General features: G+C 44.6%; 1 protein-coding gene across 2 annotated transcripts in view; it reads left to right on the forward strand.

Moving 5' to 3' along the window:
* Slc22a15 (solute carrier family 22 member 15) overlaps positions 1-26836 on the forward strand; it is a 56872-nt gene that overhangs the window by 20695 nt on the left and 9341 nt on the right. For both annotated transcript variants that reach the window (XR_007977443.1, XM_052179628.1), the window contains exons 3-8: positions 3532-3664; positions 4333-4497; positions 11668-11797; positions 15186-15401; positions 17379-17519; positions 19703-19788. Coding sequence is in view for 1 of the 2 variants with exons in the window: in XM_052179628.1 (XP_052035588.1) it covers positions 3532-3664; positions 4333-4497; positions 11668-11797; positions 15186-15401; positions 17379-17519; positions 19703-19788 (871 nt within the window). In the remaining variant the exon portion in view is untranslated. The remainder of the gene's footprint in view (positions 1-3531; positions 3665-4332; positions 4498-11667; positions 11798-15185; positions 15402-17378; positions 17520-19702; positions 19789-26836) is intronic.

The raw sequence follows: 26836 nt of genomic DNA on the forward strand, positions 1-26836 counted from the left end.
GAACACCAGGTCTCCACACCTAACTTGAATCTGGTCTCTTCTAGAAGGCCAGTCTGGCTCACTAAGCATTTGGGGCTAAAAGTATTTTTCTTCCTGGTCTTGCTTTCCTATTACTACGCATGCAGGAGTAGGATTTTTTTACATCTTGGGCCTCACCGCTATCAGCTTGCCATCTCTGTCCCACACTTGTATTTCCACCAGGGTAGGTGTGCCCTCCATGTAGCCAGACTTCAGTGCCTCACTGGGACATCATCCCCTCTGTCCTCAGCCTGCAAGCAATCAAGCTTGAAGACTGAACAAAACCCTCTCCCAAGCATGTCACTGATACCCAGCCAAGAGTAAGTCCACCCTCATTCTCCTCACCTCGGCCCCTCTCTGAGAGCTGGAAGGCTCGACTGAGCACCTGGTGCTGGGCTCGCACCTGTGTTGGACCTATTTACATTCCTTTCATCTTTTATGGTAGAGGCATCTGCTCCTGGTTCTGGCCTGCACTGTGCCTGATCACCTCTCAGGCCCATTTTCTGTAGCTGAGCGAACTGTGCTATCTGGTTTTGACACCAGGCCCTTACAGTCCATTTTGAAATAAATACAACAAATACTCATGGATTCTATTCAGTAATTAGAACACTTGCACAAAAATGGATGTAGACTGTTCAGTCAAGTCCACATAAGGGAATAAAAATATTTGTCTTTATAAGACTTTCTTTCCTATTAATATACATGCAAAGTGGGACTTTTATATTTTGGGTTTGCAAGCGATTCTTGAATTTGAAATGAATTAGTGTACAGGGAATATTCATTCTAATTGCTTTAAAATTCGACCTGCCATTAACAAAAATAAGGGAGGAACCACTTTAATAATCTCTAGCCAATAAGGTCTTGAATGACATTTTGATTTTTAAAATCTAAAGATTCATTAAAATGTTTACGGAGAACGTCAGGGTGGTCATTATATTTGGATTTGTTATAGTTTAATTTCTTGTGTCCTGGTGATTTCCTGGTTTGGGTTTTATCCTGACACTAAATATCAGCCGTAGGGTAAGAGAATGAGCTAGCAGTTGATCTCGTCCTACAGCCCTCTCCAGGTAGTTAAGTCTGCGCATTGTCTTCCAGATACAGGGTCCTGTCTTACTTTGTTAGTAGAGTTTGGACAAAGTAAAACCCTTTTGATCACATGGTAGCTAAGTAATAAGAATTTAATACTTTAGAAAAATTGAAAACAAAACATGTAAACAGAGTCAGGAAAGGGTTGTGGAAGTCTGTCAGTCGATGGCCTGTCTCTCCACTCTCAGGTCACGGAACTGTAGAACCCTGACTAAAACACCCACCTTCTAGCTGGCCATTCTCTAGTTAGCATTGGCAAAATCTGCTTTTCGGTTTTTCTGGTCATTCTTCAATGAATTCCAGGAGAAGTAAGGGGGTATATTAGCCTAACCAACACTGACTTGAAGAAAGATTAGTAGAAATTACTTTGACACTTGGAACTGGCAGTCTGAGAATCAGGATTTGGAATTTGCTGGCTAACTGTCCCTTGGGCCATTTCTTCCTAAAATCATTGTCCAAGTTGACAGCTATTCAGTTGCTGAGGGATAGTACTGTAGCCTTCTTAGTGGATATGAGAAATTTGGTAAATACAGTCAACAGAATATTCATTTCTTCCCGATTAACAGACCCAACTCAGTGTCTACCTAAGTACCCTCACCTTGTAAACAGATCGGCAATCCCTAAAGAACGGAGAAAAGAAGGCTCAAGCTGCAAGCCAGTTTTTAAAAGCACGTAAACCTGAGCATTAAGAACACAATGACTATAACAAGTGTCTGAATTAGGAGGGTAATTGTACTTAAAAAACAATTCCATGTGGTCCTGTTTGTCTGTCACAGGAGCAGGGCTGACCCTGTGATGGATACTGAGCTGTCTTCTCTAGAACAACATGACATCTAATGTCTCATTTTTCCATTTCAGAATATGTCGCCACAGTCATTCCTCCTAAGCTGAACATTTTTCTACAGAACTACCTGTGTATCCAAAACAAACTAACTTTTTGCAGAACAAAACTCTTCTCCAAATGCCAGAGCTCTCTTCGTGACTCTTATATGACATTCTGACACATATTATGCCCTGTCTGTCAAGAACCTTCAGACTGTCTTGTCAAGACCTTCGTCAGTCCAGGCTCATGGGAGATACAGAGCAAGGAGAGAGACTGGATGTGCTTTGGGGGCCCTAATGAGTAGTATGGGAGGCTGGAGAAGGGGTAACATAAAAACAGAGACAGGCAGCCCAGAACAGTGCCACCTTGAGAGTTCTCGGTGAGACGGGCTCTCGGGTGGCCCTGCAAGGGCACTGGGAAGATGAACTATGAATATCTTTGTACTTGCCAAGGTTACTATCTCTGTGACAAACTTTACTTGTCTCTAGTGCTAACCATCACTAGACAGGATGTCAGAAAATGCTGCTGCTCAGAATCTAAGCTCATAATTGTCCTACAGTAGATAATCGTACTCTAGGAATTTCTGTTGTAAATATGCATGGTACAAAGCTGACTGTTTTAATGTTTCAGTGCATAATTCTGCGGCCTTAAGTATATTCACATTATCCTGCAACCATCACTGCTGTCCATCTCTAGATGGTTTTCATCATTCTGCATGGAAAGTCTGATTCCATTAAACAGTGGCTCCCCGCTCCTCCTCCTCTTGTCCCTGTAACCACTATTGGTGCAGGTACCTCATGTGACTAGCTTCATGCAGTATTTATTCCTTCTTGCCTGGTTTGTTTCACTTACTCTAATGTCTTCAAAGTTTATCTGGGTTGTAGCATGAATCTGACTGCATTAGCTTTAAAGGTTGAATAAGATTCCATTGTATATGAACATGGCATATTCTGAGTGTTTTTCCTGCACGTATGTCAGAACCTAGAAGACAGCATTGGATCTCCTGGAACCGGGGCTACCAACAGTTGTCAGCTGTCGTAAGGCTGCTGGGAATCAAACCTGGGTCCTCTGGAGGAGCAGCCAAGAGTTCTTTAACTTCTGAGCCATCTCTTTAGCCCTACTTCCTATTTTTAATTTTTTAAGGAAAATATTCAAGGAATTTTAAATACACTAATCTGTTAAATGACAGAATCACTCACTGATCACTTCATATGTGCCTTGTGATGTGTAGGCATGAGAAAAACAGAAATAGAGCAAGGTGTCTCTCCTCTCCACAAAGTGCCAAGGACTCAGGATAAAGCCACAGTCAACAGTCAGATAGGCAACTATAGCAACTCTATGCTGCGTTCAGTTCTGTTAGAAGTATATGAAGAATACTCTGGAAATATATTATGGCAGTAATGGTTTCCAGTATTTCTGAAGCTGTCTCCTTGGATGTTGTCTAAGATGAATGTCATACCAGATTCTGGCTAATGGTTGTTGATGCAGTGATGTGTCCCAGTCTGGGCTGTATACTAGACTAATTTGGTTCACTGCATATATTGCTGTCTGCAGGCTAAATTGTCCCCTTTCTGTTTTCTTCCTCCTCCTCCTTCTCCTTCTAGTGGTTTTTAATTGCCAACCGATCTTACAAAGTCAGTGCGGCCAGCTCCTTTTTCTTCAGCGGTGTGTTTGTTGGCGTTATCTCCTTTGGTCAGCTTTCAGATCGATTTGGACGGAAAAAAGTCTATCTCACAGGTAATCTGTCCCCATATCGTACACTGAACAAGGGGCTTTATTTTCCTAAGACTCTTATGGAAATATTAAGGGAGGTTATTTCCTTAAAGTTCTCCGTGAGTTCGCAGGTGGACAGAGAGCTTCTGTTTATTACATTGGCGAGAGGCCACGCTGCACTAGTGCTGACTCTGGCCAAGTGATTTCTGGAATGAGCTCACCTGGCTAAGACCGGATATTTTTGTTAAAGACATTTTTTTTTTTTGGACAGTGCTTTCCGCAACCCCCAAATTGTAATGTCTGCCCTGCATCTAAAGAGAGCAGTGAAGGATTGCCTCAGCCTTCCCTTCCATTTCCCTGTATTTTTCTGTGTTGATTTATTTCAAATGAGCTCTATAGGACCTGGCGTAGCTGTCTTGACAGGCCGAATATGAGCGAGGATTTTCAGTTTCTAGCATTATTACAAATAACTGAAAATGGTGTGTGATTGACAGAAATTGTAAAACAAAGAAAGCAGGCCTTGGTTTTTCTTCATCATTTTCAAGGCAAATTGGTAGAAAAAAATAAGAAAACATATCTCAGGACATTTAAGTTTACAAAGGTTTATTTTACAAACTGATGAATATAATTTATTATTTTCTTCAAGTGCTGTTTTGCTTCTGGGTCATTGAATATTGTTTCTCTCTTCCCAGGTTTTGCTTTTGACATCTTATTTGCTATCGCAAATGGATTTTCGCCCTCATATGAATTCTTTGCAGTAACTCGCTTCTTGGTGGGCATGATGAATGGAGGCATGTCCCTGGTGGCCTTTGTCTTGCTAAATGAGTGCGTGGGCACCGCCTACTGGGCACTTGCAGGTACTGCTTCACTTTTGCAGCTCTGGATGTGAGTGTAAGTTTAGGGGAGAGTCAGAAAACACACTTGGACTCCAGACACTTAGTATCTACAGGCTGAGTATTTGGTGCGCTAGTGCTGGGGAGCCGAAGTGTCTGGATTCCACATTCTTATGCGTAATGGAATGCCTTGGAGATGTGGCCCAATTCTAAACACAAAATGCATTTACATTTCGTAGCTGCTTTATGCGCATAGCCTGAAGGCAAACAATATTAATGCGGCATTTTTGGTGTCTCTATTTTGGGTTCAAACCATCAGGCCCAGGTAAAGAATGGGTTGTTTTTGTTTTTTGTTTTTTGTTTTTCCATGTGAGGAATTGTGTTAGCTCTCAAACTGTTTCTGGTTTTCGAACATTTGGGGCTGGGGGGTTGGGATTGAGACATTCAGCCTGCATCTCACTTACTTTCTACCCTGTGTGCTTCAGGGTGTCAGATGCTCACACTCCCTGGTGGAGGCCTTCCCTGGGCTGCCTCACACACAGGCAGCCGCCCACCGCCCACCGCCCACCTCGTGACCTGTCTGCAGACGACTGTGGCCACTGTGGCCCATTTGCTCAGAACAGCATTCGTCACTTTCTCCCCTACACTGGGAAATAGGGCAAGCGCAGGAAACTTTCTTCGGAGGCCCCTTACTTTGTCCTAATGACTCCTGTTTCATCCTTTTGTCATTCTTACTGTTCTCTCCGGCCGATAGAGGGCATCGTCATAGCATTTCTAACTGATGCTAAATTTCTAAACTGAGGCCATACTTTGTATTATTTGTAATAATACCAGCATCCTCTCAAGAGTGCACATACAGTAAAAAGAATTGCTTAAAATTTTTTAAATTTTGTGTGTATATGCATTCACACATGCATGGGAGCACGTGCCCATATGCACAACGCTCAGAGAAAAACTTGAAGGAGTCAGTTCTCTTCTTCCATCATGTGGCACACGGGGATCGAACTCAGGTCATCGGGCTTGGCAGCAAGCACCCTTACCCGCTGGGCCATCTCACTAGGCTGTCTTAGGTAGGGTTTCTAGTGCTGTGACGAAACACCAGGACTAAAGTCAGGTTGGGTAGGAGAGGGTTCATTTCACTTCACTTTTGGAGTCTGCCATGCAGGGAATTAGGGCAGGGACTCAAGGCGGGTATGCCGAGACCACGGAGGCGTGCTGCTGTTGGCCAGCCTCCCCTATGGCTTGCTCAAGCTGTTTGCTTACAGTGCCCAAGACCACCAGCCCCGGGTGCCCCTGCCCATCAGTCATCAACCAACAGAATACGCTACAAGCTTGCCAATAGTCCAGTCCTGTGGGGACATTGCTTAGCTGAGGTTCCCTTTTTCAAAATTACTCTAGCTTGTGCTATATGGACATAAACGTAACCAGCATAAAGACTGGGGTTGGAGGATGTGGCTCAGTGAGTAAAATATTTGCTGGTTTCTGATTCTCCAGCATTTACGTAAGAAGCCAGGCATGAGGTATGTCTGCCACCTCTGCTGGGGAAGTGGCAACAGTTCTGGTTCAGTGACAGATCCTGTTTCAAATCATAATGTGGAGAGCAATAGAGGAAGACGCATAGCAGCCTCTGGCCTCCACAGGACAGGCACAAGCACCTGCACACACTTCCCTATGTCATGCACACACACATGCATACACCACACACACACACACATGCATACACACACCCCCACACACACATGCATACATACCACATGTGCACACACATGCATACATGCCACACGCACACACATATGCATACACGCCACATGCACGCTATGTGACTTCAAATATCGCCTTCAGAGAGCACCTGTATCTAAACCTCCACCTTTTAGATTATAGATTCGCACTGATAAGTTTTGGAGATCCTCTTTTTAAAAAAATACCTTTCCTTTCCTTGACAGTCATTGGTACAAACAATATTTTTGTACCAATACGGGAACAAAATTGGCCTTTGATTGAAAAAAAATGTATCTAAATGACAAAATTATGAGAGAATGCCATTTCTGCTCTTTAGAACTAAGTCACTAAATTTTGAAACTTTTTGAGATTATAATTACATTTCTCCCTTGCCTTACCTCCCTCCAAGCCCTCCTGCATGTCCCACCCCTCTTCAAATCTGTGCCATCTTTTTATTTTTATTGTCTGCATATATGTAAATGTTTATACACACATATATTCCTAGATATAACTGCATCAATCCATACAGTGTTACTTATGTGTATGTTTTCAGGGCTGACCATTTGACAGCAGTTGCTGTGCTCTTCCCCCTCCCCCTGCCCCTCCCAGCTTGCCGCAGTTACCTGCAGTTCTGCGTGTAAGGCTGAGGCCTCATGCGCATTTCCCTGTCCATCTTGGCGTGTCCACTGATGTTACCATTGCTCATCTCGTCTTTGGGCAGCAGTAATGTTGGTGAGACTTTATGGGTGTAACTTCTAACGCTTCTAGGAGACACACGCTCACAGGAACACCACACACACACATACACACACCCTCTGCCTCCCACAGTCTTTCCTGGCTTCTGCACGGTCCCCAGAGCCTTAGGTGAGGGAATGTTTCGTGGCTGTGCCCACTGGGATGGGGTTCCTTGATTCTGCACTTGGTTGTTTGTGTTCCTCGGTCCTTGTGTCTGTTGCAGAGACGTTTCCTTGATGAGGGATGAACACTACACTCATCTGTCAATATACGGACAGATGTTTATAGATTATCATTATACATTATGCTGTTTAAGTAAATTAGTGGCTGTAGTGACTCCTCCAAGAACCATATCTTCACCAACACTGAGTTTCTAGTACTAGGCATGGTTTTCTTCTTGCTGAGCAGGTCGTAAGATTGATTAGTGAGAAACTGGTCACAGCTAAGGCATGCATGCCTCTTCTGCATCACTAGGGCTGCTGTGCCACGCTGGTCTTGTTGGTCATTGATGTGGCTGATTAAGGCCATAGCTGGTAGGACTGCTGGCTGCCTCTCCGCTGTCAGAAGCTTGCTGTCATGAAGATTAACTTTCAATTAGGGGAAGCTGAGAAAACAAGCAATTTCACAGAATTCTAAGGACAATGAGAAAAATTAAGCAATGTGATGGGCCAGATAATAATTTCCAGAGTAGGTAAATAGGCTGGTTTGAGAAAACCTCAGAGTAGGTGTTTGATTTAAGATTTGAAGTTGGGCAGTGGTAGCACATGCCTTTAATCCCAGCACATGGGAGGCAGAGGCAGGCAGATTTCTGAGTTCAAGGTCAGCCTGGTCTCCAGAGTGAGTTCCAGGATGGCCAGGGCTAAACAGAGAAACCCTGTCTCAAAAACAAAAACAAAAATAAAAACAAAAACAAAAAAACAAACAAAAAAGAATAGAAAACCTGAGCACATGTGATTCAGGAAATGAAATTCTGAAGCTGGGATGGCAAGGACCAAGGCCTGAGGTCCTACTATGGTGCAGAAAGAAAAGATAAAGGAAGGGGTAGGGGAGAGAGGAAGGAGGAGGGGCTGGATCACTGGCCCGAAGTGAGCAGCAGGAGCAATTTGGGTTTTTATTCAGAATGCGGATGAAGGCCACAGGTCCTATGTTACATAAATGAACCATGGGACCTCACCCCAAAAGATTGTTCTTGTGCATATATGCCCACAGAGAAGAGAAAGTAAAAACTGGGCCGGGGGGATGGGGAGGGGGTCTTTGCTGGAGCTGTGTGGTTGGCTATGTGCGCTCAGCGATGGTTCAGACTATGTGGGAACTGCAGCAGAGAGGGAGGAGGGAAAACAGAGTTAGATTTGGACAGCCATGACCAGGAGAGGGATTGGCAGAGATGGGGGCAGGGGACCAAGCATGGCTTCAGGATCTGGGTCTGAAAACGGGGGCAGTCACTCTTGCCTTTTACAAAATAAAGTCAGAACTCATTATTTTCTAACCTGCCAACAGTTAGACAGGTTCTAAGTGAGCAGGAATAGGAGACTTGAGATGGATACGAAATAAATGGACAATAAATGTGAATAAAAGCACAAAGACCCTAAGGGACAGAGGCACTAAGTAGACCGCACACGGTATCCCAGGATTGCAATGGCAACGGACTTGGAATCCTCACATTTTCAATGATTTGAGTCCCGTCAGGTCTGCAGCTCTTTTCCTTGGGCCTGCTGTCAGTAACAGGTGTGCATGTGTGGCTTCTTGCAGGACCTTAGCTGTGACCGTCTGTTAGCCCATCAGATCCAACACTACCGTCTTTCTACCTATAATTGCCATTACTGTGTGGACCTCTTGTCTGTCATCACAGAATGTAAAGTCACGGAGCTACAGCACACCCTTGGGTCATCATCTCCCTTGTCCACCATGTTTGTTTGTGATGGATGTTCACCTCTAAAGAGCATGGCTAGAGAGGGAACCCACCTGCTCAGCATTTCATGACAGTGCAGCTAGGCCGAGGAGATTTCTGAAACCTGGAAGTCGGCTGCTGCTTCTTTCTGTTCTCCATTCTGACTGAAAACCTTCTCAGCCAGATATGAGACCCAAACAATATTTGAAATGACAAGTTCTGATTGCTCCAGCAAGGGTTACTCTTACAGCTAAGGGAACTATGATTGGTAGTTCCCACTTGAATATCAGGAATAATAAGGTAGCCCTCTGGTACAGTGTCGCCGCGGGGTTCTTGAAATTAGAAAGGAAAGAAAGGCAGAAAATCTTCTGAAGTGGATGGATACTCACAACTAGAGGCTTCCCTGCCCCGACCCTGATTAACAGATAAATTAAACTCAGACTCAGACTGTAATAGGATGCTGTGGTAGCTAATTCCCCTTGACACATTGATTGTGTTAGGAAATACTTTTGTGAGCACACTTTGGGGCATGCCTGACATAGTGTCCAGAGAAGATTAACTGGGAGAGGACGACCCAACCATCCTATGGGACAGAGTGAAGCAGAAAACAAAAGATGAGTGAGCACCAACGTTCCCTGACCCGCCCAGACATGAGCAAGCAGCCTCACACTCCCTCTGCCAGGCTTCTCCACCACGACAGACTCCAGCTTTCTCAGAGTGGAAGCCAAAATAAACCCTTCCACCCTTAAATTGACTTCTGCCAGACACTCCATCACTGAGAGGAGAAAAGTAGACAGATTACAGATGGAACACTTGTATAACAAGCATTATTTTTTGGAAGCTATTAATAATGAACACTACCTTTTGAGACCACTATTGTTTTTATTTCAATGATGAGAAGACAGACATTCAAGATGATTTAGTGACTTGCTCAAAATCACACTGTAGTACAGTGGTTCTCAGACTTCCTAATCCTGCCACCCTTTAATTCAGTTCTTCAAGTTGTGGTGACCTCCACCATAAAATTATCTTTGTTGCTACTTCATAGCTGTAGTTTTGCTAGTTATGAATCATAATGTACATAACTAACATGCAGGATAGCTGATATGTGACCCTTATGAAAGGTCATTTGACTCCCAAAGGGGCCACGACCCAGAGGTTGGGAACCACTGCTCTACTAGTTGGTAGAACTGGGGTTTAAATTTGATCCTCTGAAACCAGCTTATAATATTCCCCTGACTGTGTGGTCATGGGTGAATACTGACTGACAGAGAAAGAAGTCTTATCCTTGGAAGCTAGCCAGGAGCTATTTGATATACTGTAATGAACCTGCAAATAGCTATTGATTGTCTCAAATTTCCAGGGGACTCTATACTTTCACCCGCGGAACCCTGCTTTCAGAATGCTGAACACACACACACACACACTACACCCCTTTGATTCTTTTTTTTTACTAACTAGGGTAAAAAATATACAAGTCATCATGTTTTATCATAAAGTGATATTATGAACAAAGATCAAAGAAAATATTTGTTTATAAGCCTATCATAGAAAAAAATAAGACTAAGACCAGCAAAGCCCATATAAAAACTGCCTTTCCTACCAGGCAAATGGTGGCACACACCTTGAATTCCAGCTTCCAGGAAGCAGAGGAAGTCAGATCTCTGTGAGTTCAAGGCCAGCCTGGTCTACAGAGTGAGTTCCAGCACATCCAGGGCTACACAACTGAGTCCTGTCTCAGAAAACAATAAAATGCCCTGCATTTCCATAGAGATGAGAAAGGAGAGGGGCCTGGCTTTGCCATATCTAATGTGCTGTGCTGGAGACACCTTCCCCTAACCCACAAGCTATTTTCTTGCTTCAGTGTGCAGTTAATAATGGTGCTTGTTTCATAAAACATGACACACAATAGATTATTCTCAACAAAACTCGATAACCTGCCCACGGTGGTAACAGGTACAGAAGTGCAGGATTTGCAAGAACAGCAGACAAGCTGGCGCATTTAATCTTTATTTCAACACTTGTTTTAAAAAACATTGGCTTCTTTACGGTTCTGTGGTTGCTATTTCTCCATTAGTGTTTCGACAAAAATTCGTGCTTCAAACAGATTATGTTCCTACTTGGGAGAGGCAGGTGAGAAACAAGAAAATGTAGAGAGTCATACAGCTGATGGTGACAAATTAAGTAGAGGAAAAAGAGGGAAGTTGGGGGTGGTTCAAGATAATATTTTCATGAATAGCCTCTGTAATAAAGATGAAGAGCCAGGAGCTGGAAGATGGCTTGGTGCATTCAGACCCTCCCTGACAAGCCTATCAGAGTTTGATCTGTGGAACCCATGCGGTGGAAGGAAGGAACCGGATACCACTGTCCCCTTCCCACATCCTCAAGTGCACTGTGGCACACGCAAGCGCACACACAGAGAGACACACATAACGATAAGTAAAACAACAGAATGCAGCCTTTTAAAAAGATTAAGATCAGCATTGCAGGAACTGCATGACCCCAAAGCCACATCACCCCCACTGGAAAAAAAAACCAGCCTGAGCCCCAGGTACAGACAGAAGTCATTGCAACTCCGGGTACAGAAAGCGCTTGGCTAAAGCCTTGACCTTCCATTGTGTCCACACAGGTACATGTTTTCAGCTGCCCTCCCTCCATGTTCACAGATTTCTGACCCGTCTTGATGATATAATTGTTAGAGGCTGGGTGCTGTGTAGCCTTTCCCACTCTTCTGCCTCTCACACTTAGTAGAGCAGGGCTGATCTCTCACAAGGAGACATGCACAGTGATCAGGTTAGAAAGAGTGCGGCGGGAGATCTTCTCCAGTGACTGTTCTCTTCTCCCTGCTTCAGGATCCATTGGCGGTCTCTTCTTTGCTGTTGGCATCGCGCAGTATGCCCTGTTAGGATACTTCATCCGCTCCTGGAGGACCCTAGCTGTTCTGGTCAACCTTCAGGGAACAGTGGTCTTTCTCTTATCTTTGTAAGTACTCTTTTCCCCTTGGAATTTTTGTTCCAGAAACAGGGATGTCTTTGAAGAATGTGAGCAGGCAGGCAAGCAGCGTTCTGTCTTCCAGGAGCTTGCCTGCAGTGAACTCTGGGAAGAGCTAGACTGCAAACGTTCAGTTCTTGCCAGCTCCTTGAAGAGAGAGATGCTAGGTAATTAGTTCAGAATGTAGGTATCTCATGTTTAATTTCTCAGTAAACTGCATTTGGCCTTCAGGCTGTTGGAAATTTCTTTCCTTTTTTTTTCTTTTTAACCCAATGCCTTAAGCTTAAAGATCTTTCAAGCTGGGCCTCACCATGGGCTAGGTGTGAGACTGAGGTCTGATATTATGGAGCCAAGTGCTGACCATGTAATGACATCTGTCCATTGTGTGCAAGAGTCTCATTTCAGGGTCTCCAGGGGTATCTTGTCTACAGGAGTGCTCAGAGCAATACAAGAATAATTCCCAGGCCAGGGTGGGCTCCGCAAAAAAACCACCCAAGTGTCACAGTCTGGTGTTGAGCCACCAAGTTCAGCCCAACTTTGTTCACCAAGCTTTAATGTGTCAAATAAAAGCTGTATCTTCTCTAAGGTATCAGACTAAGACCTTTTGTGTAAGCAAAGAGTTCATCCAATGGTATCTGGGGTTTCTTCTGTGGCACACAGTGAGACAGACCTGTGGCTGTATCTTAATTTCAGTGACTCTGTCATTTAGTAGCTATTTATTGTTTCTAAGTTGAGATTTGGTGAGATCTGAACTAAAATTTGCTTCTATGTGTCTTTGAAAACAAGAGAATAGTTAAATGCAGAAATAAATGCAGCAGAATAGTTAACCTGTAGTAAAGAAAAAAAATCATTAAAGGATTGAGTTCTGTGAACTGTGGGGAGGTAATTTTATTATAAAGAGAAATAATAGCACTTCATAGTTTGCGCATTGTACATTTTTTTAAAGAAATAAAGCTATGCTTCGTATGGTACATTGAGTTAATAAGCAGTCATGCACATATTGGTGAATAAAATGAGTTTTCTTTTCAAGCATTTGACAAAGCTCATACCTCTGCACCTAGCCTGGCTCTTATCTCTCCTTCAGTAGCAGTGCAAATTCAATGGATGCTGTGAGCCACTGTGTCTGAGTCTACAGACTGAGTTAGTTACTGCTTAGTGCTGGATGAGTAACACTGGAGACGGCGTCTGGACATGGAGGGCAGAGGGGAAAGATGCATGGCTTCTAGAAGCATCCTCACTCCCAAATGTCGTCTTCAGTGTGGTTGGTGGTGTTGTGGAAGGAGGAGGGTTTTGTTTTGTGTTTTGCTAATTAACCATTCTAAAACCACAAAGAGGCTGGGGAGCGTGCGGCTCCTGTCAACAGCCCATAATCACGCCAGGGTTTTGATAGGCTTCCTGCTAGTTCTTTCTCATTCCTTCCAACTCTGCCCAGTTTAAATTCTCTTCATATGTTTTCTCTGCATAGGCAGGTTAGCTGTGTCCTAACAGTTCTTTCAGTTTACACTAAGACTCAATCAGATCGTGTACACAGTAGCTCCCTCTGTACGCATCTGGGTCAGTGGGTCAAGATTGAGCATTGGCAGATGCAGCTTCCAACAGAACAGTGTTGACTTGATTATTTACATATTAGTCAACATCAGTAATTAAATGGCAACAAGGAAGTGGCTAAAGGATTTTACAAGACATTATAAGTGGCTTTGATTGACAATCCAGGGTTGTAATTGAGTGTCCTTGTCCCCAGTAGGTAAGTTCTGTAAAAACTCCTTTTTGTCCCAACATCTTTCCTCTCAGCACCCGGTATCCTACTCTCGGTGGTTGTTGACAGCACGGCTGTCTACTGTACTTCCAGATCCCGTAGTGCTTGCTGCTCTCACCATCCTTACTGAGAAGGAATCTGGAAAAAAAATACCTGTTTTATTCATCAAAATTTGACTTAAGGCAGAAAATATCAGATTGGACTTTTAAAAAATAAAGTATTTTGATGTTGTGTTTAGTAAGGAAGGCGTCCAGTCTGGGAAAACGGTTCAGTGGGTAGGAGTGCTTGCTTTGCAAACTTGAAGACTTGAGGTCGAATCCTAGTACCCATGTAGAAAACTGAATGTGCCCACATGCACCAGTAATCCAAGGAAAATTGCTGGCTACCAGTCTAGTTCCAGGTGCAGTGAGAGACCATGCCTCAAAGGAGTAAAGCAAAGAGCAGATAGACTAGAAGACCTGACATCCTCCTCTGGCCTCTAAGAACACAACATATAATCCTACACACACACATACACACATACACACACACACACACACACACACACTTATACATATACACATACACACACATACACATACACACACTTATACATATACACATACACACACATACACACACACACACACACACACACTCACTCACTCACTCACTCACTATACATTTTTAAAAGGCTTCCATTCCGCCACATCTTAGGGGAGCCTTCCTAAAACAGAATGATGAAGCAAACTCCATGCAGGACCTGAGTTTTGAAACTGAAGACACAGTGGCCTAGCACAGAGTGGCTCGACACCTTGTGGCTGTATTAGGAAACGAGAAGTTAACTGCCAGCAACTCTTCTTATTTGCAGTTCTGGTAAAACAAGAAAGCTCCTCCCAACCCTCTAAAGCTGGTGTGTTGGATAGTTTGAGTATTTTGAAGTAATGAACATTCACAAGTGACAAAGATCTGTTACACTGTTTCATGCTTCTGTGTAATCTTAAAATAATGCTGCCTCCCCAATAAAACATGTCATTATGTTACAAACACCATAGAAATGTTTTGTTTGATAAAAATTTCTATCTCAACGTTAGGTTTTTCCAGAGCTTTAAGAACCTAGCTGTTTAGGCATGGTAGAAGGAGTCTATAGTCCCAGCACTCTGGAAGATCTTGAGCTCACAGTTATTCTGGGCTTTGGAGCAAGTTTGAGGCCAGCCTGTTCTACACAGTGGGATCAGAAAAATATAAAGCTAGGCTATCGCCACTGCTGTACTGTCAGGCAATAACATCTAGTGGGGATTCAGAGGTGAGCCTGGCCCATGCTCTGTGAGGAATGTGCATCCTCCAGGACTGGAGATTCGCTCTTCACTTACTCAAACTTATTTAAAAGGAAACGGAAGCTATTTACCTTTATTGGAACCAATATTGGAAAAGCTCAGTTCCAACTGATAAAAGCAAGCTACCGTTTACCATCACCACGGTGTTCAGATGGCCCCTTTGTTCTCTGTCGTGTCACCGGGAAAGTCATTCTCTCCTTGCAAAGGCAGTGAGCCAGGGCCGGGAAGGCACCTACCGAGGGGGTGTTTGTCTCCCACTGCACGCGCACCTGTATGAATATCCAGCCTTTAATGACGTGTCTTTCAGATTCATTCCTGAATCACCTCGTTGGTTATACTCCCAGGGTCGGCTGAGTGAGGCGGAAGAGGCTCTGTACCTCATTGCCAAGAGGAACCGCAAGCTCAAGTGCAATTTCTCACTAACACATCCGGCCAACAGGAGCTACAGGGAAACTGGAAGCTTCCTGGATCTGTTCCGTTACCGGATCCTCCTAGGACACACCCTGATCCTGATGTTCATCTGGTAATTCTGAGAGATGTTATGGAATCTTTGATTTGAATGCGAAAGGTCTCTTGCTTACCTGTTTGTCAGGGTTACCTGCAGCCACACGGCTGCAGAAAGCTGCCCCCTTGTCAGTATGAGGCCGCTTTGAAAAACCAAACCAAACCAAACCAAGACACCAGGGCTTTTCCACCTCAGTGCTTGCTGTGTGAACCCCCCTGCTCTCTTGGAAATGTCATCGCTGGCACTGATAGGTGCTCAGGGCTGGACAAAACTGTCCATCAAGTCGGCAATGAAGGGCTAACCCTCTGAGCCTGATACTCACTCACTCAGTGTGTTCCAGCCTGCCTCTCAGAATGCTTCTGACCTAATACAAGCTGCATCCAGGATTCTAGGTGGCTCCTTTTGAGCAATGAACTTTCAGAGACACAATTATGTGGCTCGTGTCCCAGGAAATAATAAGTGGATGGTGAATGTCAAAGACCCAGGGTTAGAGGTATGAAGGTTTAAGAGAACCCTTGAAAACCAAACCTGCAGTATAGTGCCTACACTGCTGACTGGAGGGTCTTATTACTTAGCTGCCAATACCGAGAGCACAGGAACTCAGCTCTCCCCAGCTGTGGGTCTGCTTGCCACATGCCCCATCAGCTGCTTTGGGGGAAGTGTCTGCCTTCAAAGCTTATGTGTAAGCGAGCATGCATGTAAGCCTCATGCCTATGTGTGTGCATATGTGCATGTGTGTTTGTGTGCATTTGTGTGCATGTGTGTGATATAGGGAAGTGTAGGGCATTATACATACCAGGCCAAATGTTCTTCTGCTCTGTCTTTGAACTATATTATAGCCCACCATGGCCTGTCCTTCATAGCCTAGGACACTTGGCCCACTTCTATGTTTTTTTGGTAGAGGTAAGAGTAAAGTATTTCCTTTGCCGTGTGACCCCAGTGCAGCCACAACATACCAGACTTTTTCTAGGAAAAACAAAATAGAAGTAAGTGAGCAACCTATTTAGCAGCACTGGTCACTGTGAAGTGCTACAGATGATCAGCGAGTGGAGTTGGAAAGCCCGGTAATCTATTGCTTGAGTAGGAACTTGTGGTTTACTAGCTGTGTTCATATACTAGTAAAGGCCAGGCTCAGGGTTATTAGAACCAGCTGTTCTGCGGTGTGATTTGGATATAGCAGCTTGCTAATCCATGATGTTCCTCTGAGTGCTGTAGTCTGATTTGGAGCTTCAGGTTGGCATTCAGTTGAGCTGAGCTCCATGGCACATCATTCCCCACTGCAGGAGACAGGCACGTGTCCGGCACAATACCAGGGCTGGGAGGTGCTTCCTAAGTGTGAATTTCAATGATGGTGTGCAGAAATGAGCTAACGTCTCTCGAGAGGCTCCCTCCCTGTCGATCTTCCCAGGAGCTCCTGCTCTGCTGTGTCCCTGGCCTTCTCTTCTCTAGTCCGGTCTCTAGTATGTGTGCCTGCTGAAGACCTTGGATTGGAAGTGACTGGGGTCCTAGGGGAGTGGAGAGCCAGGCTTTGTGGCCTGCAGATGGCTCCCCTGAGGATCCAGGCCATTCTCTGGCCATCCCCTGTTGGCTTTCCCCATAGGAGGCTCCGTCCAGCCCTTCTGATGACATCATGAGACCATGGGCTGTGTTCCCTAGAGTGCTGGGCCCACGGAAGTAAGAATAAGGCCATTGTTTTTCACTGAGGTGCAGAAATGCTTGAGGAGGCAGGAACAATGTCTTTTCTCAAGCAGGAACTATATATCCATTTGCTTTCCAGAACATGTAGACACAAATCACTCTTAAAGCCCCACTATGTTTTTGTTTCTTAATAGGATAGAAATTTAGATTAAGATAGAAAGTTCACTGGGAGAGTAAAACTCATTACTTGAATGGGGTAGTAGTACTGAATGGTACTGTTTGATCTCTCCTGGAAAACTTTTGTGTCTGTCCTATGGTCTTTTCCCCCAGCTCTCAGTTCTTTGATCTCCCATACAGGTTTGTGTGCAGTTTGGTGTACTACGGCCTCACGCTGAGTGCGGGTGACCTAGGGGGAAACATTTATGCCAACCTGGCTTTATCTGGCCTCATAGAGATTCCATCCTACCCTCTCTGCATCTACCTGATTAACCAACGATGGTGAGTACGGGTGTCAAGGAGGCACCCCTCAGAGGAGTGCGCTGCCGCCTCCACATCCTTCCATGTGCGTGTGCGCGTACCCAACTGCTGTGCTCCATGGCCTTAGACAGTGTGTGCCCAGCGCTGTCCATCAGCGTTCTCTCAGGCTCAATGCAGCTAAGCTCCCTCTTTATGGTAGTGGTGTGTAGGAATGCTCACGCAGGCTTTAACTCGTGGTCACGAGTAGCCATGCAGGCTCATAGCATGGTTGGCTCCATATAGATAGAGTCGCATCAACTAGAATTCACAAGTTCTTTCAAGACAAAACCTGACAGAACTAGAAAGATTCCCTCTCTCCTAGGAACTACTAGGAAGGGGCAGAGTAGTGCCTGCTTTTGTTGCTTGTGAGCAAGGGAGTGAAATTCCAGAAGTTATTTTACAGAGACCAGCGTCTTTGTCTGCTTAGCCCTTCTGTGTCTTAGTGACTGAGGGACCAGGCCAGTTGAGCCATTTCTTAGTGTCTGGACATTAGCATTTCAAGCCAAACTATAACACTACCTAGCGCTCTACTATCAATCAGGAAATCCTTTAAGGGTTATTTAGCCTTGTTAATGAAAGAATTTGAGAACAGATTTGGAAGGAGGCATGAGGACAATTTTATTAGAGTTCGAAAGAAAAATAATGGGGCAAGCAGGCTGGAAGCTGGGCAAAGGGAAGCTAGAGAATGCCAGGCCTTCAAGGTATGTCGGAGCTCAGAGAAACGGGGCTATCCAGAGTGCCGAGGGAAACATGCTTGCCTTTGGCCAGCATCTGAGGAGATGAAGAGAGGGACCAGCAGACAAATGCTAGGTGCTGGGCCAGCCGGTCCCAGGTTCTCGTTTATCTTTGTTTTTGAAAAGCAAAGAGTAAAACATTGCTGAGAATAGGGTGGGCTCGTGAGCTGAAGCGAAAGGCCAGCAAAAGCACTGGGCCATGAGCCGCGAAACCCTTTACAGACCCACTCCTGACTCGCCTGCCCCTCCTGACAGCTTGCTTCAGCTGAGAGCCAAATGCAGGCTCTGCTCAGTTGGAGGCTCTCCTCCCAGAGAGCGGTACAGATGCCTTGCCTGAGTCCACTGGTGACCATCACTCACGGTCACCGTGGTCCCAGAAGCAGGCCAGGACACTCGGTGTCCCTGGAAGGGCACATCCTCTTTTTTTGTAGCTACAGGTTCCTGTGTATGCCTCTGATGACCACTTCTACTATCACCAGGAAGCTATTCATGAGGGTAGCCTATGCCTAGGGTTTGCCTATCGCCTGTGGTCAAAGTCACTCAAAAGCCATTGCATGCTAGCTATTAAAATAACCTGGAGAATAGCTGTCAAAAGACACTAGACCTTTCCTGTTTTCCAGTAGCTACTGCCTCAAGGCAGGGCTGGAATCTGCAGGGGAGAAGTTGTTCAGTGCCCTAGGGCTCAAGCAGATCTGGGTTTCCTTCATGCTAGCTTTCTAACTTCAGTAAGTCCCCCACTAAGCTTCCATTAGCAGGTAGTCTAATACCAGCAATCCTAAAATTACCCTGACAAATTAGTTATCAGAATTACAAGTAAATACAGAAGTTCCTAGCCATGGAGCTGGCCTGTTGCTGGCCTGTTGCATGAGAGTAGAGATTAATGTAACATCATTGTTCCAAACTTGGTCCTCTTATTTGGAAATTGAAGTGTATGGTACATTTTACTTAAATTGAAACCATTAGTAAGAATTTTTTCCTGTTTATATTTCTAAAGGTTTGAGACAAAGACCACCAAACCTTGCATTTAAATTTTTTAACACCATAAGAATCGGGTAATCAGAGAATAAAACAAACTAGCTGACTCTGTTCTCTTTATTGGATTGAGTCTCTAAAAGACAGAGAGAGTCACCGCACGTGCTACACATTTGTTAGTAGGACTCAGTGAGGTAATAGGTGGCGTGCATTTAAACAGTCCTGCCACAGTGCACGCTCTCGGAAATACAAGGATTCGTTCCCTGACGTCCAGTGGGTTCCCCCTTTCATGCTTATTTATACCCCGTTCTGCCTCCTGACCAGGTACATTTGCCACCCACTCAGAAAAAATAAAAAAGGTTAACTTGGGAACATTTAAGTAGGAAAGTTGCCGGGGAGGGAGGAGGATGGCTGCATAAGATTCTTTAGAGAGACATGTGACTTCCTCCCATTGTTTAGGTTTGGTCGGAAGCGGACACTAGCATCGTTTCTGTGCCTTGGAGGGCTGGCCTGTCTTATTGTCATGTTTCTTCCGGAAAAAAAAGGTATGCCTTTCAAATTTCCATGAGGGTTTAGAACAGCACTTTTATTACAATGAGTCTCAATATAGTAAAGGGACTGCCATATGCCAGGCTTCATTTCTATGATCGCATATTACTTAGCAATTGTGCAGGCTATAATGGGCCAGGTTCTTTGCATTGCCTGAACTATTCTCTGGGTGAATAATGTGCTCAGAGGTGTGCTATTAATTCTTTCAGGCTATTAAGCTACCATCTGGGGTGTCTGGGATGCAGCACTGGTGACGTTAGAGTTGTTTACTTGATAACAGGGAAGGCCAATGCCCACTCTGTACCAAAAGACACTCCTTCCAAGCTGCAAATAAAACTGCATGCTCTGGCCAGTCTCAAGACTGGAGGTCAGACACTGGTTCTCATAGGTAGCTTAGGAACCCCTAAACGTCTCCATGTGGTACCCCAAGGTTAATAATTAACAACAGCAACACCATAAGAGTAATAGTCACTGTTCGTCACAGTGGCTATGCTCTTGGTCATTTTAAAGCGTGACTAAGAGCTGCTGAGGTGACTCAGCAGGTAAAGGCCCTTGTCACAAAGCCTTTGACCTGAGTTTGATCACAAGTATCTGCATGATGGAGGTGAGAACAATTCCCACAAGTTGTTCTTTGACTTCCACACATATGCTGTGGTACACACACACACACACACATGCACACACACACAGTTCAAATAAAGTGTATTTGTAGGAAGCTTTGGCACGTTTATAATTCTGTAGCTTTACTAAACAATATAGCTTTGAAAGATATTCCTTTGGGGTGGGAATGTGGTTTAGTTGGTAGGACGCTTGTCTTGACTATATGACCCCCAGGACCACACACAATCTGGGTATGTGGGCAAATCTGTAATCACAGAATTCTGGAGAGGAAGTAAGATTAGAAGTTCAAGGTCATCCTTGGCTATATTACAAGTCTGATATTAGATACACAAGACCCTATCTAGACATAAATGTTCCTCCGTTACCCCATTTAACGTTGTTAGGCCTATATAGGAATTCTGTTAAGCTAGATAGAGCAGCCTATGCTTGCAATTCCAGCATTTGGGAGACTGAAGCAGTAAAATCCCAAGATCGAGGCTGACCTGGGCTATGTAGCAAGTAGGAGGCAGGCCTGGACTACATAACAAGACACTGTTTCAATAATCAAAAAGGAAAAAGTTCTATAGATACATAGGTATTTGCAATTTTCTAAGATCTTAGTGTTTTGCACTCCTTTTATGGTACTTGTGCATTGGAGGCGTGACTGTTGCTGCACAGAAAGACGTGGTTTTCAGTGAAGAGGGTCCTACCAGCTTTGCCACCAGGGCACACAGGCTCATAACACCCTGCGCCGAATGTTGGGACTTTGATCACTGTCATATGGCTCTCGTGCTCTGGGCGGGAATCATGGAGACAGTCCAGGAGCTCCTGGGAACCGGGAAGTGGGCATTCATTCCCCAGGGCAGCCTGCATGTTAAGTGCCCCTCTGCTAAGCTGCTACTCCTTGAAGTTCATTCTAGGATCTTATCCAGAGCCTTCCAGATGGCCCAGACTCAATTCCTGACCCTGTGGAGTAGCTGCTCCCGCTCGGTCACCACCTGAAATTCTGGACCATCAACCAGGTCACACTCCATCTCTCAGTTTAAGTGATTTAGTCTGGGATTGCACCACAGCCAGGCAGGGACTTTAATCATGGAAGCTAGAGAAATCAGGAGGCTTGCCCATGTCTTATCCTATGCCAGTGCCAGCACCCCTACTTTGTTTGTCTAAGGCAAGAGATAACAGGCTTTTAACTATGATAGCTTTATGCTCAGCAGAGCGTGTTTTGTGCAAACAACTTGGAGATGTAGTTTTCTACCATGACTGTCATATGCATCACCTCAGAGAGCAAAGGTTAACCTACTGCCATAAACCTCTCTGTGCCTCATCCCACTCTGCAAGCCAAGGCCAAGGGATATCTTTTTCCCTCTTCCCTGCATGTTCAGGTAGCCCACCCCTAGGACTCTGCACATGACTTTTCCTTAACATTGACTCTATTATATACAACAAATCAAAAGCCCAAGATGAACACATGAGCGCTCTCCTAACCAATCAGCCAGACCTCTTTCTCCCCATCTGTCCTGAGAGCTACTGGAGTCCTCTGCGGATGTGCCCTTGATGAACATGCTTGAGACTCAGTGAGGCAATGTTTTCCCACAGCCTTGGGGAATATAACACAGCAGTTATGCTTGGAAAAAGAGAACAGCCTGACAAATTTTAAAGATTTTCTAGGAAAGAAATTCTGTAATGTCCTTTAGTAACTGATTTCTGATTTTAATAACCATGACTACTAGAATGATCCTCTTCCACTGTAGCTGAGCCTATCTCCCCTCATTTGATTCATCACTAAAGACAGAGAACAAGTGGCCAACATTTTGTGCCTAACCCTTGCTCTTCCTGGAATCCTCTCTAATCCTAAAAGAAATTCTTTAAACTATTCATATTTACCCTTTAAGATGTTTTGTTTGGTTTCTTTTAAATCTGTTTTTTTTCAGAGTTTCAAACTATAGGTTATGAAAGATCTGATAAGTATGTATTAAGAAAGAGACCTCTCAGTTTCTATTAGCAGCTCATGTGAACTTGAAGACTGCTCACTTCTCCACCGTGCTCCTGCTCACTTCTCCACTGTGCTCCTGCTCATTTCCCCCATTGTGTTCCTGCTCATTTCCCCACTGTGCTCCTGCTCATTTCCCCCATTGTGTTCCTGCTCATTTCCCTACTGTGCTCCTGCTCATTTCCCTACTGTGCTCCTGCTCATTTCCCTACTGTGCTCCTGCTCATTTCCCTACTGTGCTCCTGCTTACTTCTCTATCGTGCTCCTGCTCATTTCCCTACTGTGCTCCTGCTCATTTCCCTACTGTGCTCCTGCTCACTTCTCCACTGTGCTCCTGCTCACTTCTCCACTGTGCTCCTGCTCATTTCCCCCATTGTGTTCCTGCTCATTTCCCCACTGTGCTCCTGCTCATTTCCCTACTGTGCTCCTGCTCACTTCTCCACCATGCTCCTGCTCACTTCTCCACCGTGCTCCTGCTCATTTCCCTACTGTGCTCCTGCTCACTTCTCCACCATGTTCCTGCTCACTCCTCCACCGTGCTCCTGCTCACTTCTCCACCGTGCTCCTGCTCATTTCCCTACTGTCCTCCTGCTCACTTCTCCACCGTGCTCCTGCTCTTTTCCCTACTGTGCTCCTGCTCATTTCCCTACTGTGATCCTACTTCTCCACCGTGCTCCTGCTCATTTCTCTGCTTTTCTCCACCCAGCATTCCACACCTGCGCTCTCCCCTTTCTGCCAGCTCATGTGCCCTTTACCCACTGGCGGCTTCTTTTTTTTTTCTTTTTTTCTTTTTTTTTCCCCATTGGCTTCTTTTTAACATCTGCATGTGGTTCTGGTTCTCAGTTTCTGGAACGTTTGTGAATATTGTGACAATATATCTGTAGGAGACACAGAAAACAAGCTAAAAAACAGAAGTTTAGTATCTTGCAGCCTGTGATTTATAATTATAAGTTGAATATCCCTAATCCAAAAAAACTGAAATCTATGTTCCAAAATCCAAACACTTTCAGCTCTGATAGAACCTTTCTATCCATGTGTTTCCTTCCTGGGTAGCCTCCTTGTGTGTTTTCCTCTAGGAATGTTAACAGGGTCACTTACTCATTTTTTAAAACAGATTAGTCAGCAAGCACTTTACTTGGTTTGTAATCTTGCTTAGAGTAGGTCCTAATCTTACAATATAAATTTCCATTTAGAGTGTTGACTAAGTGCTGGATTCTCTCCGTATACAGAAGGTCATTATGTGTCACTTACCACATAAGGAAACTAAAATCAGACTGGTCAGGTAGCATGTCCACCTTTATAGTGAGGGTTAGAATTTCCTCCCTGACTCCCTGCACAGTCAAGCTCTTGTGGAGATGCACTGACTATCATGATTTCACAGGGTGAAGCTGTGGTGTCTGTGTGAGCATTAACACTGTATAATTATGGCCAGTTCTTAACTCTCCAGTGGCGGGGCTGGTGGGGATTAGCCCGGGTTTAAAGGACTGACCTTAGGGTGGCGTTGACCACTGCAGGTGAGGCTCACATGTCAGCTGTGGCCTCTCTGGAAGATGTGAGCATGCACCAGACATCTACACTGAAGTTGAAGAGTATGACTGCCCAGAGTGGCCAGCCTGTCTCATCTCCTTCCTCAGAGTCGTCTGCCCATCTCTGCCCAGCCTCTCCAGCATCTATGAATACAAGGTCCTGCCTGTAACCAAGGCCCACTTCCTGGCCTCAGACAGCTTGAAATCTAATGAGGGAACTTAGTGATCCAAAACCAGTGAACAACAAGGCCACAGGAGAACTGACAGGTGCTTGGACTTTCAGTCACGATCTCCCCACTTTAAAATATAAAACCTACTTTAAAAAGCTTAAAAATTATGCATTAAAATGTTCATATTTAGCCATTGCACAACAGGCCGAAAATGGCAATGATCCCCAAGAGAAGGACACTAAACAAGGGCAGGCTCCAAGAGGGTCAATCAAAGAATCAAAGAACAAGATATTGAGCCTGGCTACAAGTTGCTAGGCAAAAATATTAAGAAATATATAGTAAGGTGGCTAGAAGAAATAGATATTAAGGTTAAATGTTGCTGGGCAAAAATATAGAGAAGAGTAAAACACCCAGAGGAAGACTCCAGAGATCCTGAGAAAAACCCTCCTGGCTCTGTGCACACAGTGGAGAATACTCGTGAGGACAGAAGGAAACTACTAGACAAGAGAAGGATGGAGTGACATGAATGGGGAAGACTGTGGGCAGCAGTGGGGAGGACTTCCATGCATGAGTGGGGAGGATTATGAAATAGGACTGGATAGAATCATAGATAAGTGGTGAAGACCATGAAATAGAGCTAAGGAGGACCCATAAACAAGAGTGGGAAAGATCATGAGCTTGGACTAGGAGGACCACCAAGCAGGAGAGGGGAGGATCACCAGACAGGAATAGGGAGGACAAGCAGAAATGGAAAGGACCACTAAATAAGAGTGAAGGAACTCATCAGACAACAGCAGGTAGAAACATCACTGGAACCCAGGGCCATGAGCACTTTTTACATCCTTTAGCTAGACATTAACCATTAGAGAGGACAGCCTGGACCAAAAGTAAAATACCTAAGTGAAAGGCTATTTGCCAAAATGCCCAACACAAACACTTCAGGATCAACTGATTTTGCATAACTGAGCTGCATCATAGAGCAACGTCACTAACAGAGCCCATGGCCTAACCAGGGAGGAGTCACACGTAGCTTTCCGTCAGAATTTCCAGGCATCCCTATAAGCAGGAGAAAACCTCATCACAAGAAGAAAAATCAGCAGAGACAACCCAGGGGTGCATGTGTGATAGGACCAGGAAGCCAGAACCTCCGAGCAGCGCCTGCACCTGTGGCCCGTGTGCCTGAGGAGATGAGTGTCTAGGCGACTCTGTGACTTGCTCTGTGTGCTTAAGCAGATAGGCCTAAGAGGCCGTATAACTGTGCCTCGTGGGCTGAAGCAGACAAGAAGCATCCTCGGAATGAACGGAAAAATGCAGCCATAGAAAAGACATGCACAGAATAGCTCAAGAGGAAGCATGCACCATACAAATGCGATAGAGAGATGAGACCAACAGCTGACTGGGTAGCACAAAACAAGAGATGCATGAATTTCAGTCATAGCGGGTGTGGGGGCCTGGGGGGAGGGAACAAAACCCAAAAAACCCTGTTCCCCATACATTTTTTAAAAATGAATAAAACCTAACAGAGCAGCAGTGAGTTGTGGGGAAATATGAAGTGCCCTGACATGTAACTTTGGTCTCAGAGGAAGATATTATCTGCAGAAATGAGGACCAAAAGCTTCATAAATTGACAAAATTTCAAATAAATGTTTGAAGAGTGGCCTTTAGTAACCATGTAAGGATCCTATATGTATGTGCCTCCTATAAAGCATTCAGAGTCTCCAAGACAAAGCTGTGCAGAACTTAGACTGGACCCTTCAATAGCTGGTTCAGTGATAGATTGAAAAAGTAGGAGCCAAATATCAGAAATGAAGATGGGGCCATCGCGGAAGGAGCTGTGGCATTAATTAGAAAACATCAGGAATAGTCCCTCACTAGTAAATCTGATTTAGGTCCAGTCTGCGGAGAAACAGACCAAGGAAGCCCAGGTGGAAGCAAGCAGGTGACCTGTGCAGCCCTGTGCTGTAGAGAAGTTGAATGTTAGAACATTCCCACCAAGAACTACAAGTCCCGGTGGCGTTGCTCCTGGGTTCCTCAAAAAACATAAATAAGAAGAAATTGCAATTCACATTCCCAGCAGTTCACATTACCATTAGCTGCCCCAAGGACTAAGTCAAACAAAAGCAAGCTTTACCTCTCAAGTGCGGGCACCCACCAGTGTTACTCACCATATTAAAAGCCTAGAAAGAAAAATGAAAGTTATGTGATAATTCAGCACAGGCAGAAAATGCAAGTTTCAGAGTTTAGCATTCATTCTCCATAAGAAATATCAGCAGCCAGAAGAGAAGGGAATTTCCCTAACCTGACTGATAGGATCAAGGGGAAACCTCTACAAATGATGTATTTACCACTGAAAGAGTGAATAATATTCGCTGTCATCAGGATGCCCATTCTCTACAGACATGGTCAGAACATGTCAGAAACAGACCAGTCAATGCAAGGCAACGGTGCCAAGACAGGAAAGGGACTCAAGCTGAGTTGGAGGGAAACAAGCCTGGTGACTTGAGTTCAGCCCTGGAACTACACCGTGAAAGGAGAGAACCAAACCCACAGAGATCTGCTCTGACTAACACCTACATGCCATGCTACACACACACACACACACATTTAAACATTAAAAAATAGAATTAATAAATAAGCTTGTCAGAATCATGTGATGCACAATTTTATTTCTATATATTATTCGCAAATAATCTATGCCATTCAACAATGGCACTGGTAATAAAATGTTTAAAATTTTTAAAGATAAAGTTTCCAT

This window comes from Apodemus sylvaticus, chromosome 4 (genome assembly GCF_947179515.1).
Source record: "Apodemus sylvaticus chromosome 4, mApoSyl1.1, whole genome shotgun sequence".
Taxonomy (NCBI): domain Eukaryota; kingdom Metazoa; phylum Chordata; class Mammalia; order Rodentia; family Muridae; genus Apodemus; species Apodemus sylvaticus.